The 13361-nt window shown below is 38.8% G+C and overlaps 1 protein-coding gene across 1 annotated transcript; it reads left to right on the top strand.

Moving 5' to 3' along the window:
- The first annotated feature begins 7035 nt into the window (after positions 1-7035).
- LOC111903515 (uncharacterized) lies at positions 7036-11127 on the top strand. Its single transcript, XM_023899282.3, has 12 exons — positions 7036-7295; positions 7736-7926; positions 8108-8149; positions 8253-8397; positions 8485-8714; positions 8797-8854; positions 8935-9012; positions 9119-9207; positions 9289-9370; positions 9737-9895; positions 10182-10373; positions 10806-11127. Exons 2-11 carry the CDS (start codon positions 7748-7750, stop codon positions 10359-10361), a joined length of 1242 nt encoding a protein of 413 aa, XP_023755050.1. The 5' UTR covers positions 7036-7295; positions 7736-7747; the 3' UTR covers positions 10362-10373; positions 10806-11127.
- The last annotated feature ends 2234 nt before the right edge of the window (positions 11128-13361 follow it).

A 13361-nucleotide genomic window follows, 5' to 3' on the forward strand; every position in this document is an offset into this window, starting at 1 on the left:
GGCATCCTCCTAGATCCTTAGTCCTAGTCTAGCATGTAATTCTCATAATCATATATCACATGACATAACATAACAAGTATGGGTATCTTGGGGAAAACTTACTTGAGCTCGTCCGGTCGCACGCATCACACATCTTGTTCTTTCTCAATTCCTTAACTTGAATTTTAGAAAACCGTTTTCTTTGTGAAAAATCTTTTAATCCCTCGGTTTGAGTCCAGACACCCCTGAGGGTGTGTCTGAATCCCTCAAACCAGGGCTCTGATACCAACTTGTAACATCCCAAATTTTGAAGCCAAAACTTTCATTTTAAATTAAGTATTTCACAACTCAGTTTACCAAAACATTTCCCATGCCATGTCATTGTATAAATAAACATAACAAAGTGTCTGAAAATCATATCGTCAAAAGTAAAATAAATCAGAGTACATTCCCAGAAAACTCTATGTGGAAACCATGTGTATGTGTGATGCGCTGATACACCGCCGACTCCTTCCCCTTGGACGAAGAGGTACCTGAAACCAAAACTGAAATTGTAAGCACAAAGCTTAGTGAGTTCCCCCATCATACCACATACCATACAAACACATAGCGTACATATTGTCGGGCAATTATGGGGTGCCCGACCTACCCGGTGCGGCCATTCTGGGGTGCCAACCTACCCGGTACGACCATTATGCGGCGCCAACCAACCCGTGTCAAGACATACTGGGGTGCTGACCTACCCGTGTCAAGCCATTCTAGGGTGCTGACCTACCCGTCGGTCCTAACAACCGACCCTCGGGGACTATTCCACCCTTTACTGCTACTATCACATATATCATAACACAAACATACAATCAGACATATCTGGGGTATCCGAACTACCCTTTGGTCCTAACAACCGAGCTTGGGGACTATTCCCCTCCTACTACCACTATCGCATATAACATATCATGCCATCATATAAACATATCATCACATACTGTTAGACATAACTGGGGTGTCTGACCTACCCTTCGGTCCTAACAACCGAACTCTACTTCTATCACATATAACATATCATGCCAGCATATAACATATAAGGTAGTAGCAAACCTAGATGATATCACAAAGACAATCATCTAACATACAACTCCTACTGGTGGGCCGACATTGTGGCCGTAGACCCACCGCTACTGGAATGTAACTCACCTCGATGTCGTGTAGTGTCTGAACTGTCCTCGGCGTGAAGGTCGGCTCTCCTAGACTCCTCAATCCCTACACGACAACCTTCAAGTCATCAACCGAACATATAACCCAACAAGGGTTAATACCAAAACCAGACAAAGTCAACATTGGTCAAAGTCAACATCCAGTTGACCTTACTCGGCGAGTTGGTCTACCAACTCGTCGAGTCCATGCTCCACTAACCCGATCCAACCCTGACACCACTCGTCGAGTCTAGCGAGAACATGACGAGCTTTCCTTCATTCAAATCGTCGGGGCCATCTTCATCTGACTCGCCGGGTTCTTCCTTCAACTCGACGAGTTCATCCCCCTCATAAGAACGTGTCCAGTCTATGACTTGCCGAGTTGTATGAACAACTCGTCGAGCCCATCTTCAAAGGTTGGGAGATTGTCTTGGACTCGCCGAGTCTGTTCATACACTAGTCGAGTCCCATGATTCCCAGGTCCCTTTACGAGTCTAAACATTTACGGGACTTCCTTCCCGAACCATTGGTCCAGCCACAGAAGGGATTTAGTGGTCATTACACACCGACTCGCCGAGTTCCAGGAACAACTCGTCGAGTCCCTTCTTGAACCTTACTATACAGTCGATTTAAATGGGTCTTAACATGTCAAAACCATAGATTTGGCCTCCTAATGTCCATTTTATACGTAAAGTTCCAAACTTGGTGTACATGCATGGGGTTTTTGGCTCAAAAATCCATAAAAGGTGTTCTACAATGTGCATGGGGCTCTCATGACCATAGAGTTGGCACCTTTATGCCATGAGACCCCTCCAATGACTCAGATCTGAAAGTAGAACCCCATGAATCGCTTCCTAAATCCGAAAATGGCTTAGAAAGCCCTAAATGCATCCAAAATCTAAGCCCTAAAGATGAACAACCAAATGGAAGACCAAAACAGGGGGCATTTACCTTGATTGAGTTGAATATGGAATAAGATCTCTGGATCTACAACCCCAACTCGAATTCCCAAGCTTCTTCCTTCCTTTCAAGCTTCACAAACAACCCAAAAGCACCAAAAATGGCCTTAGATCACTAAAAGCGGCTATGGTTTCGACATGAGGTGTTATGGGAGCATAAGGGACAATGACGGCTTCAATAAGACGTTTAAATAGGGTGCAAACCCTCAAATTTAGGATTTCACTCAAACGGCACCTACTCGCGGAGTCAGCCTCCGACTCGTCTAGTATGTCACTTAAACTTCCCGCGGATCCGGTCTCTACTCGACGAGTTGTGCCACCAACTCGTCGAGTCCCAGAGAAAAAAATACATAAGATTCTTGAATTAAACACGTACTAGGAATCAGGTGTTACAAGTTCTTTTTGTTTTTAAGAGGTAAAAGGTTTTTAGTGTGTGGACTACATCTGCAGAATAAAAAGTTTACCGAACTTCTATAGCCTACAAGAAGAAGACTGCTTGTTTTTTTAAATCTGCATGCTGCTAAAAAATAACTTATTTTTTTAAAAAGTAACAAGACTTCAAAAACGTATTAATGAACAACATTTGACAATTTCCATTGTATTATCGAGTAATTAAAATGTTATATTTCGAACACAATAATTAACAAAATTTAACGATCTACATAGAATCAAAGTAACAAACAACATGGTCATCTTAATTAAAGATGGTAATAATAAAAACCAAAGTTAGAACAATATGACCAATTAATTTTGCTATTATACATTACATTACGTAATCACATAAAAATCCTTAAAAATGTATTCGAACAACAACTAAATGTAAAACTGACTTTAATCATCGATGTTTTATCTTATAACACTGTAATGTCCTTTTTCCTGTTTTGATCAGTTGGAGATTTAAGGATGCCAAATATAAGGTTTTGGGGAAAAACCTTATGACACGACATGATAGGTTGATGGTCTCAATGTGGTCATGCCACTTAAATGAAGAACGTGCCTAGTTGGTCACCACGACGTGGCGAGATGGTGATCGCAACGTGGTTGTTGTTGCAACCCAAGCCTAAGATTTTGGGTTTTTTTTCCATATTCAAAGGAACCAACTCTTGTGTTAGTTCATTTCCTTCGACATCCACCCTCCCAACTTGAAACCCTAACCTCATGCTTGATGAATAAGCTTGTTCCCTTGGTTTTGAGATTATCGTCTTGGTTTTTGTGACGCTTTAGGAAGAATTAACTCCATCTTGGTGCATGGAAGCATAAAGTTATCTTAGATCCATCGTCTTCTTTGAATTTCTGAGTCATTTGAGGTATAAAGTTGTAACACCCGGAATCCGGAAGACCAGGAAAGTGAAGGGGTAAAGCCTAACGTTAAAGAGTCAACTCGCCGAGTCTAGGGAGGAACTCGACGAGTCGAAGCGGGCTCCGTGTTGCATCTTAAGTGACTGACTCGGCGAGTCGGGTGAGTAACTTGGCGAGTCTGGTATGGGTTGGAAAACCCTAAAATCGGGTCCTTGTGCCCTATTTAAGGATCTTATTCCCCTTTTCTCAGCCTCATTCGTAGCCCCCATTGTCCATAAGCCATCCCACGAAACCCTAGTGCTCTCTTTGAGTGTGTGAGCCATTATTGAAGGATTTTGAGTGTTCTTGGAGTCTAAAAAAAGAAGGAGGAGTTGAGGGTTCAAGAGGAAGGTTGTGGATCCAGAAGATTCATCTCATCTGCTGCTCATTTTGGTAATCAAGTTCCTTCCTTGCCTTGTTATTTGTTAGATCTCTTCTTGTCCCTCTTTATGAAATATTGGACCATGATTGATGCTTTGTGGGATTTGGACGTCCCCAGGCTGGATCCCTTCAGATCTAGAGGTTTTTAGAGAAGGGAAAGCATAAAGGTGGGAGCTTTATGTCTCTAAGACTCCCCATGCAAGGTTTAAGGGGTTGTTTTGGCCTTTTGAGCAAAAAGGGCTATGCATGGGTGCAAAGATGGTGACTTTGTGTGATATCCTAACCCCCAGAGGCTAGATCTGGATCTTGGATGCATTGATCTTGTCTGAAATCATCTGAATAGGGTTGGACATAGAGGGACTCGGCGATTCGGACTAGTTTCTTGCCCCGAAACCCTTCTGCTAAGGGTGTGAGTTGGGTTGGTTAGAGACTCAGCTAGCTTGAGTCCATAATGGTTTTGATGATCATCGTACTTGACGAGTTCAAGGAGAAAATCGGCGAGTCCGGGGCAATCTCCTTAGTTATGAAGGCGGACTCGACGAGTTGTTCATACAACTCGGCGAGTCATGGTCTAGACATTCATGGGATGATGATGAACTCGGCGAGTCGGTTGAAGTTAGTCCCGAGTGTGTGGTTGAAGGAGGACTCGTTGAGTTGTTGCTAGACTCGACGTGTAGAGTCGGGGTTGTTTTTGAATTGGAGGACTAAGGACTCGACGAGTTGGTAGGACAACTCGGCGAGTCGAGTCAACTGGAAGTTGACCTTGACCGTTGACTTTGACCAAGTTTTACTAGGGTTGACTTTTGGATTATTGTGGTCTAAATGTTGTTTTGGGTATTGATAGTTTGGGAAGCCGAGGGATCAGCGGTTCAGAAGTGCCGGTTAACAGTCAGAAGTGTTCAGCAAGTCTTCAGCAGTGCAAGGTGAGTTTCCCTTTGTGTGAATGGGTCTACGGCCACAATGCCGACCCATGTAGTTATGAGTAGGAAGACCCGGGGGTTAGCCCTAGACACAATATGCTAGTATGACATTCGGGACTAAGGTCCAATGTTAGCGGGCGGGTGCCCAAGGAATGGTTTATATGATAGTTATACTTGTTGTCTGTGTGATACATGTATGTGCCTGGTAGGGAGGTGAGTGTGGGCGAGGTCCCGTATCTCACCAATAGCAGAGTGTGGATGGTGTTCCATACCTCATTAGCAGCAGAGCAGGAGCGAGGCCCAAGTTAGGAAAAGAGTGAGAGTGGGTTGGGCCCGTATCTCACTATCCGTAGGAGCGTGGACGGGGTTCCATGATTCATCAGTAGCAGGACAGGGGCGAGGCCCAAGATAGGCGAGGCCTTAGCACAGTAATCCAATAAAGTATGTTAGTTATGTGTTGTGATATGATTGTATGTTAGTATATGTTAGCAGGAGGGGCCCAGAGATAAGCGGGGCCTAAGGAAAACAGATCTGTACGCCGAGCGAGGCTCGAAGCCAGGCGGGGCCTGGTGACGGACGGGGTCTGATAGCGGGCGAGGCCCAATGCAGCGGGCGGGAGCCTAGTATGTGGTTATGTGCTCAGTATTATGTATGGCATGTATGGATCAATAGATATGTATGATATGTGGTAGGTTGGGGAACTCACTAAGCTTCGTGCTTACGGTTTTCAGTTTTGGTTTCAGGTATTCAGTTTTCGGAAGAGGAGCTCGGGAGGATTGTAGTGCACACACCATGATAAGTTAGCCTGGGATGTTTACTCTGATAATTAAACCCTTTTAGTATGTTTAAATGACTTAACGCTATGAATTATTCATGTTTTTAAAATAAATTTTTGGACCCGATTTTTGGGATGTTACAAAAGTTTATACCTTGACCTTTGTTCTTTTAGATTCAAGATTATGCTCATTTTGGTTGGTTTTAGTCTATTTTATGGATGTTCTTGGAGTTGAGGAACTACAGAGTTTGTTCTGGCACTTCCATGGCATTTGGATCCCTCTTAAGTAAGAAAGGTCCATGCTTTGGGTTAACTTGAGTTCATGCACAAGTCCACTTGCCTGTTAGAAAACTTAATGGACTTAGGATTTTAGATCGTGTTTTGTGGTTGTGTCTAATTGGATAACGTTGGAAACTTTATCCATTAAGTCAATAAGAAGAACCAAATATGAGTTTAAGAACTTTGATTTGCAACGATTAAGCTCTTAATGAAGAAATGACATTCTGATTGAAACCACGACATGGCCAAGGAAGGCTCACGACATGGCGGCGTGTTGCATCACAATTGTTTTGTCTAGACTTGGCCACGATGCGGTCAAGGACTCACCACGACACAATGGTCGTTGACCTGGTTGACTTATGATTTCCGTTGACCGTTAATGATGTTAGTCATAAGGATCATTTGTGTACAATGTTTGCTCCAAATGGACTATCTATGCAATAATAATAATAATAATAATAATAATAATAAACTAGACGTGTGCCCGCGCAAAGCGGCGGCGACAAATAGTGTCCGAATGGTGATTAATTTGTTTCGGTGAATAGTTCCATTGCGGCTATCGGATCAAACCATAAAACCTTTAAGTATAACTAAGTTAATCTTCAAACATTGAAAAATCCATTTATGTGTCACTTCTTTGTAAATTGCAATTAATCACTCATTCGTAATGTTAACTTCTAATAACCGTAACATCTTAACTTGTTTCACAACTTTGACCGGTTTGCTGGGTTGTAAATTCAATTCGTTTTTTTTTCAATCTATTTTATGTTGTTTTTTGTAGTCCTGAAACCATTTTAATTTATAAATTTAACACAAATGTTCACCTATTTATTTGTTTATTATAGCATTTTACTTTTATTTTTTAACAATGTATTTTTCAATTTTTTTATCATTACCTCTCTGAAAAATCCTATGGTGTGAAGAAAACCACCGGAACGTATCTCATCTGTATTTAAGATTTTTAACCTACTAAATATACAAACACCATGATATAACAATTATAGATTTGATACCAATTAAGATTTTCAACCTACTAAATATACAAATGTAATATGTGTATTGAATGGTAAGCATAAGTTGATTGTAAATGATGTAGTAGGTTTGGTACCTCTTAAATTTCAAATTTCAAGAAATGTTTAAAATGCTTTATACTTTATATAATACTAAAGATAAGTAAATAATCATAAGAACTATTTTAGGGAAAATTTGAAAAAAAGGACCATTTGTGAAATTTTGTCTAAAAAATCATAAAAAATCACGTCAAGATCTCCAGCTCTTCTCCGGCACTCCCTCGCATCTCCGGCGCACCTCTCGTTCTCTGGCGCACATCTTGTTCTCCGACGTCAGTGTAGTTATCCGGTACTCCGGATCGAACAAGGGCTTCATTCCCCCTGCACCAGTCATTTCGGGCAGCTGCTTCGTCACTATCATCTACGGCCAGTATCCTCTCCATCGTGTCATCTCTTTTTCTACGGTACTGATTCTTGCTTTCTAGTTGGTCCTCACTCTCCTCTTCCGGTATTGATTCGAGATTTGTAGTTGGTCCACTCCTTTTTTTCCAGTACCGATTCGCGATTTCCATTTGGTGACGTTGTGAAAATTGGTTTAGGGTTTGTGAAATATCTGTTAGTGTGAAAATTGTTTAAATCATTGCTGTAAAAATTGTTTCGATTATAATTTGTCTTCTCTGCACCGTTTGCTTTTTTACTCTGTGATTAATCTGTCTTCTCCAACACCATTTGAAAATTACAAAGATTTATTGATTTCTGAAAATGGGTGTTTATTGCTTAATCCTCTTTTCAAATCGAAGTGGACAGATGCTCTACTGCAAATTGCTGATGATATGCTGAAATCAATAGGCAGTAGATGTAATCTGCTATCTATCACATGAACTAATGATTTTGAAAACAACAGATCTTGAAGAAGATGACGAATCGAAAGAGAGACAACTTTTTCAGCAGATTCATATTAACAATAACAGCGATTATGATATCACTTTCATGTTCATGTGTGAATTTCTCACATGCTGCTTCCTCGACTTCTTCTTCTTCTTCTTCAGTGCACACCAACAACTGGGCAGTCTTGGTCTGCACCTCACGCTTCTGGTATTTTTCCTTTTTGTTTTTTGATTCTTCAGTCATTTTGATTTCTGATTACATGGTTAGGTCATGGTTTGGGACTGATTAAGTTTTAAGTTTGGTCTTCCTGTTTATAATACCTGATAGGAAGGTTCCTTTGTAGCACTCTTGACCTTTTTTGAATTAACAAAGTGTGATTATCTTTCAGGTTTAATTATCGGCATATGGCAAACACTTTATCCTTGTATAGGTATATGGTGCTTCATCATAATCTTATATTTGTGTAGACTTATTTATAGTTCACACCCTATTGACATTTCTCTGTCATTCTTTCACTTAATCATCTTGTATAGGACTGTGAAACGACTAGGGATACCTGATGAGAGGATCATTCTTATGTTAGCAGATGACATGGCTTGCAATTCCCGAAACAAATACCCTGCACAAGTTTTCAACAATGAAAACCATAGGCTTAACTTGTATGGAGATAACGTTGAGGTCAACTTTTGTGTCCAATTAATTCCTTATTTGCATAGCTGTTTTTTTTAGAGAAGATGTGCTGATTTTAGTAAAGTGATCTGTCAGGTAGATTATCGAGGTTATGAAGTGACAGTTGAGAACTTTTTGAGAGTTTTAACAGGTCGCCATGAAAATGCTGTTCCAAGATCCAAACGTCTTTTGAGTGATGAAGGAAGCCATATACTGTTATATATGACAGGACATGGAGGAGATGAGTTTCTGAAATTTCAAGACTCTGATGAACTTCAGAGTCATGATTTGGCTGATGCAGTCAAACAAATGAAAGAAAAGCGTAGGTCAGAAGTACCCATTTGAGTTTTATGTTATTTCTTTTGTCATTGGTTGTAGATTGGTAACTTTATGTGTTCATGTTTTTAGGTTCAAGGAACTGTTGATTATGGTAGATACATGTCAAGCTGCTACCCTCTTTTCCCAGGTATGGGTCCTTTTTTTCACCTAAAGTATTAAGTATGGAAATAAATGAAAACATAACTTTATTATTTTCTTTATTTTCAGCTCCATTCACCTGGTGTTTTGGCTATTGGGAGTAGCATGAAAGGGGAAAACTCATATTCACATCACTTAGATTCTGATGTGAGTATTATCTTGGATTCTATCAAGTTGAAAATTTTGTAATTTGATATACAGAAATACTCCATGATTTTTAACATCTCTTGCTAATTCTGTGTGATACATATAGGTTGGTGTCTCTGTTGTGGATCGATTCACATTTTATACGTTAGCTTTCTTTGAGAGGCTCAACATGTATGACAACGCATCATTAATCAGGTATGAAAAAATGTTGCATTTTGAAAATCTGTTTAAGTTTTCTCGGCCTATTTTACTTCATTTTTCTTTGTTGTTTTGCAGTCTTTTTGGCTCATTTAATCCAAATTTACTGCTGTCAACTGCATATTATCGGACAGATTTATACCAACAAGAATTGGAGAAGGTATATGCCATTTTTCATCACACCTCACCCTTCCTGAAAAGGGAATTTCTGTTTTTTAAGGTCTAGGCATTCATACCACTGTTTCTTTCTAGACTAAATTACAAAAGTAGTCCCTGTGGTATATTGGTTTCTATGGATATGTTCTATCACTTTCATCGGTTGTCTTTTTTCGTCCTTAAACCATTAAGTTGACCGTTTTGCCCTCATTTTCTCCATCTCGTTCATCTCTTTCTTCAAAACCCTAAAAAATTAGAACCCAAGAATCAAATTCCCCAAAAATTAATAGCACTTTTTTTTTTTTTTTTGCAAAATGATATTTGGTGGTTTTGATTTATTGAGTTTGAGTTGTGTGTGTTTGTTGTTTAGGTACCCGTGACAAATTTCTTTGGTTCAGTGATGAAAACAATCCACACTGGTTCTGCTTACAGAGTTAAACCCAAATCTGATGTGTCATCAGATCCAACTCCAAGAATAACAACTACCACTTCACATTCTGAGAAACAAGTTGATCATCTGGAGACAAATGTAAGGATCTTTAATTCCACTTACGAATCCATCTAAGCTAGTTATAACTAAATTACGTATACAGCAGAGTCAAAACTATAATTTGTATTTACATATGAAATTTATTCCATTCCTACATGAGCATGGAATGTAATTACTAATTACTCATATCATTCTTCATTCCTGATTCCATTCCATCCAACACCAAACTCTCGCTTATATTGATCTTAAGTTTGTGTTCCTTCTTCCTGTTATGTAAATGTTATCCAATGAAGGAAGGAGTGACAAGTGTATGGTGGTGGTGCAGGTGGTGAAAGTGAAACATGGAAATGGAAGTTGTCCTCATGCAGAATTATGGGATATGATGGTTGACAAGCTTCAAACTTTCAAAAATGTTGACACCATTGTCAATTACGGTTTGCTTGGATTGTTGACCCTTGTGGCACTTTCCACCTGGCAATCATCATCATCATCATCATCATCATAGATAGATATAAAGGTCAGAAATAAAGTGTCGTATTTCAAAAGTTTAAAATCAAATATCGTTTAATGTAAAATGCGCAAGTAGTAACAGGCTAAATATTTTGCATATTTTAGTCTTAAAATGAAACATCATTGCATATTTATGGATAATTAGTTTCAAAATTTTCCTATTTTATATGCCAATGTTTCATTTTAGCTCTAAAAAATGTGAAAGTAGTAACAGGAACAATTATTACATGTTACTAATTAGATGCTTATTTGAACAACAATGTTTCACCTTTTACCAGATTATGCCTATATCGTATATATAAAAAAAAAACAATTTGTTGTTGCATAAATGGGAAAAATGTGAAACGCTATGCGCATTTTAAACATATCATTATTATGCCCTTTTCTGATTCAAGTTTCAGTTTAAATGACAGTGTCATTTTACTGGTTACAATTCCAGGTGTTAATGAGAAAAATTGAGACGCTTAGAACATCCTGTTATATATGCAACTCTCAAGTAAATGCAAGCAAGCTTGGGCCTTGGGTGTGTCTTTACATCACATGGATGGATTCCTAATTACACAATTTATTTTTGTAACAATCATCATGAAACTTTTGGGGTTACAAATTTCCAATTTCTAATATGAATCAGTTTAACATAATCTACTCAAGAAGCTTGGTGCATATGTTTGTAGCGGTAATCGTATAATCTGTATATTATAGAAAGGATCATCTATAACTCTACATGATATAAAATCTTCTGACATATCTAGTTTTGTTTAGTACATTCTTTTCTTTTTGGTTGTTCATTGTTCAAGCATGTAGGTAGGTATTCATAATCTACATCAACATAAGTTAGTTTGTCACATAAAGAATCTACCCACCCAAGTCTTACCTCATGACCACCTACCAAGTAACCATCTCAAAGATTTCTGCCACAAACAATATTCCTCTCTTCGAACTATAATATATTTACAGGCATGTATCCATTCTTAGAGAAACTCAGAAAACATCGTCTTTGTGAGGATGGATATTAACGAGGATTTGATCGATTAGCAAGTTTTATGAAAACATGTGAAATCATCGATTTTTATGTACCCTGTGCATCACTATATGCTTACTATTATTATGAATAAGAGTAAATTACACGGATGGTCCCTGTGGTTTAGTGTAATTTGCGCATTTGGCCCCTAACTTATTTTTTTAACTCGGACCATCCCTGTAGTTTGATTCTGTTGCATCTTTGGTCCCTATCACACTTAGAATGACTATTTTACCCTTAATAATATATTTTTTTTGTTAAATCCTTTTTTTATTATTTCAGTTATTTTCAAATAATGTAAACTATTAATATATTGTTGAAAATGGGACCCACCGATCCATCCCACGTTAATCCTCTTCCTGTCCCGGCACCACATCCGGTCACCATCTCCGGCCCATAGATCCAGTTCCTGGCACCAACTCTGGTCATCATCTCAGGCTACAGATCCAGTACCATATAAATCATCCTAAACTACACACAAATCCAACAATAATGTAAAGTTCAACAGCAAATCTGAAATACATCTAAAATCGAACCTGGACTTCAAATACAAAACCAAAATCGTAGATACAAAAATCTCGAATACAATCCAGGTGAATCGACACAAGAGAACATTTTATGTCATTGAGACTCAACAGATTGATCAGTAATTGGAAAAATTGTTACAGACAGATTTGCGATTTAACGATATAACGGAGGGCACTCTCGATTCAATGCACCTGCATCCAATATTCTCCCTATGGGTTTGTCGTTTGTTTGGATTGGAGGGGTCTAACTTGAAGCTTCCAGCTGTTCCCCATCCTCCACCCTATAACGATTCGACATTGATACGGTTTGACATTTCAAACCTTAGATTAAACCTGTGGTGAAGAAATCGAAATCCAAAAATCGTTGGATGATTTGGTCGTAGGATGCTGGGTCTCGCATAATAGGTTGCTTCTTCTTGTTGGCTCCGGTGACATGGACTTGAGGTGGGTTGTGGGCATCGCCGGTTAAGATGAGAAGGCGACATACTATGTTTTGATGGTTTGTTGATTTAGGGTAAAAGAGGGAAGATGATCGGAAGGAGGAATGAGCAACCTACCTCCACTGAACACAATCGACAGACAACAAGACAGCAGTGTGAAGGTTTTCTTCATCGGCAACGTCGATTTCAATGGCATAGTGGAGGTGGCGCCGGAGAGAAGGGAGAAGGAAGAAGGCGGATCGGTGGTTTAGGTTTCCTTTTCATTCTTAAGAATATTAGAGAGTAGGGCCACATCTAATATAAACATTCTTTTATAATTTTATTTAATAAGTTAATAAAACAAAACAATTAAAATAATAGATAAGGGTATATCGGTCATTTTAAGTCGTCTAGGGACCAACAACGTAACCAAATCAAACTATAAGGACCGTTCGAGTTAAAAAAATAAGTTAGGGACTAAACACGCAAATTACCCCGGACCACAGAGACCATTCGTGTAATTTACTCTATGAATAAAGGGGCATATGTTTCTCTCAATATGGTGCCTTATGATGGGACAAAGGACATTCTAAAGGTTCTAGCTATGTTCATGAAACTTAAAGCTATAAGTAACTAAGCCATATGACTCTTTTGTGCCAACACCATGAGACATTTACCTAAACATATACCAAATTCAACACTTCACTCAAATGATCTAATAACCTACGTATATAGGATGAACATGTATGTGGTCATTGTGATGAAAGAGAGTGACACAATCCACACATATAACCTCCAAAGTATAATTATATTTGGAAGTCTGTTGAAGAATCATGACAAATCTAAAACCTAGCTATCCACTTGCATCAATGGATAAGTTGAATGATATTCAAGACATGACTACAACTCCAACTCTTGTCTCAACAAACCAATCATCTGACGCACCTTTTATTGTCAATAAACCATAATCTAATGAAAATGTTTAAGATTGCCTAGATAATTATGGAAAGTAGTATGAAAGACTTTTA

Source organism: Lactuca sativa, chromosome 5, assembly GCF_002870075.4.
Source record: "Lactuca sativa cultivar Salinas chromosome 5, Lsat_Salinas_v11, whole genome shotgun sequence".
Classification (NCBI taxonomy): domain Eukaryota; kingdom Viridiplantae; phylum Streptophyta; class Magnoliopsida; order Asterales; family Asteraceae; genus Lactuca; species Lactuca sativa.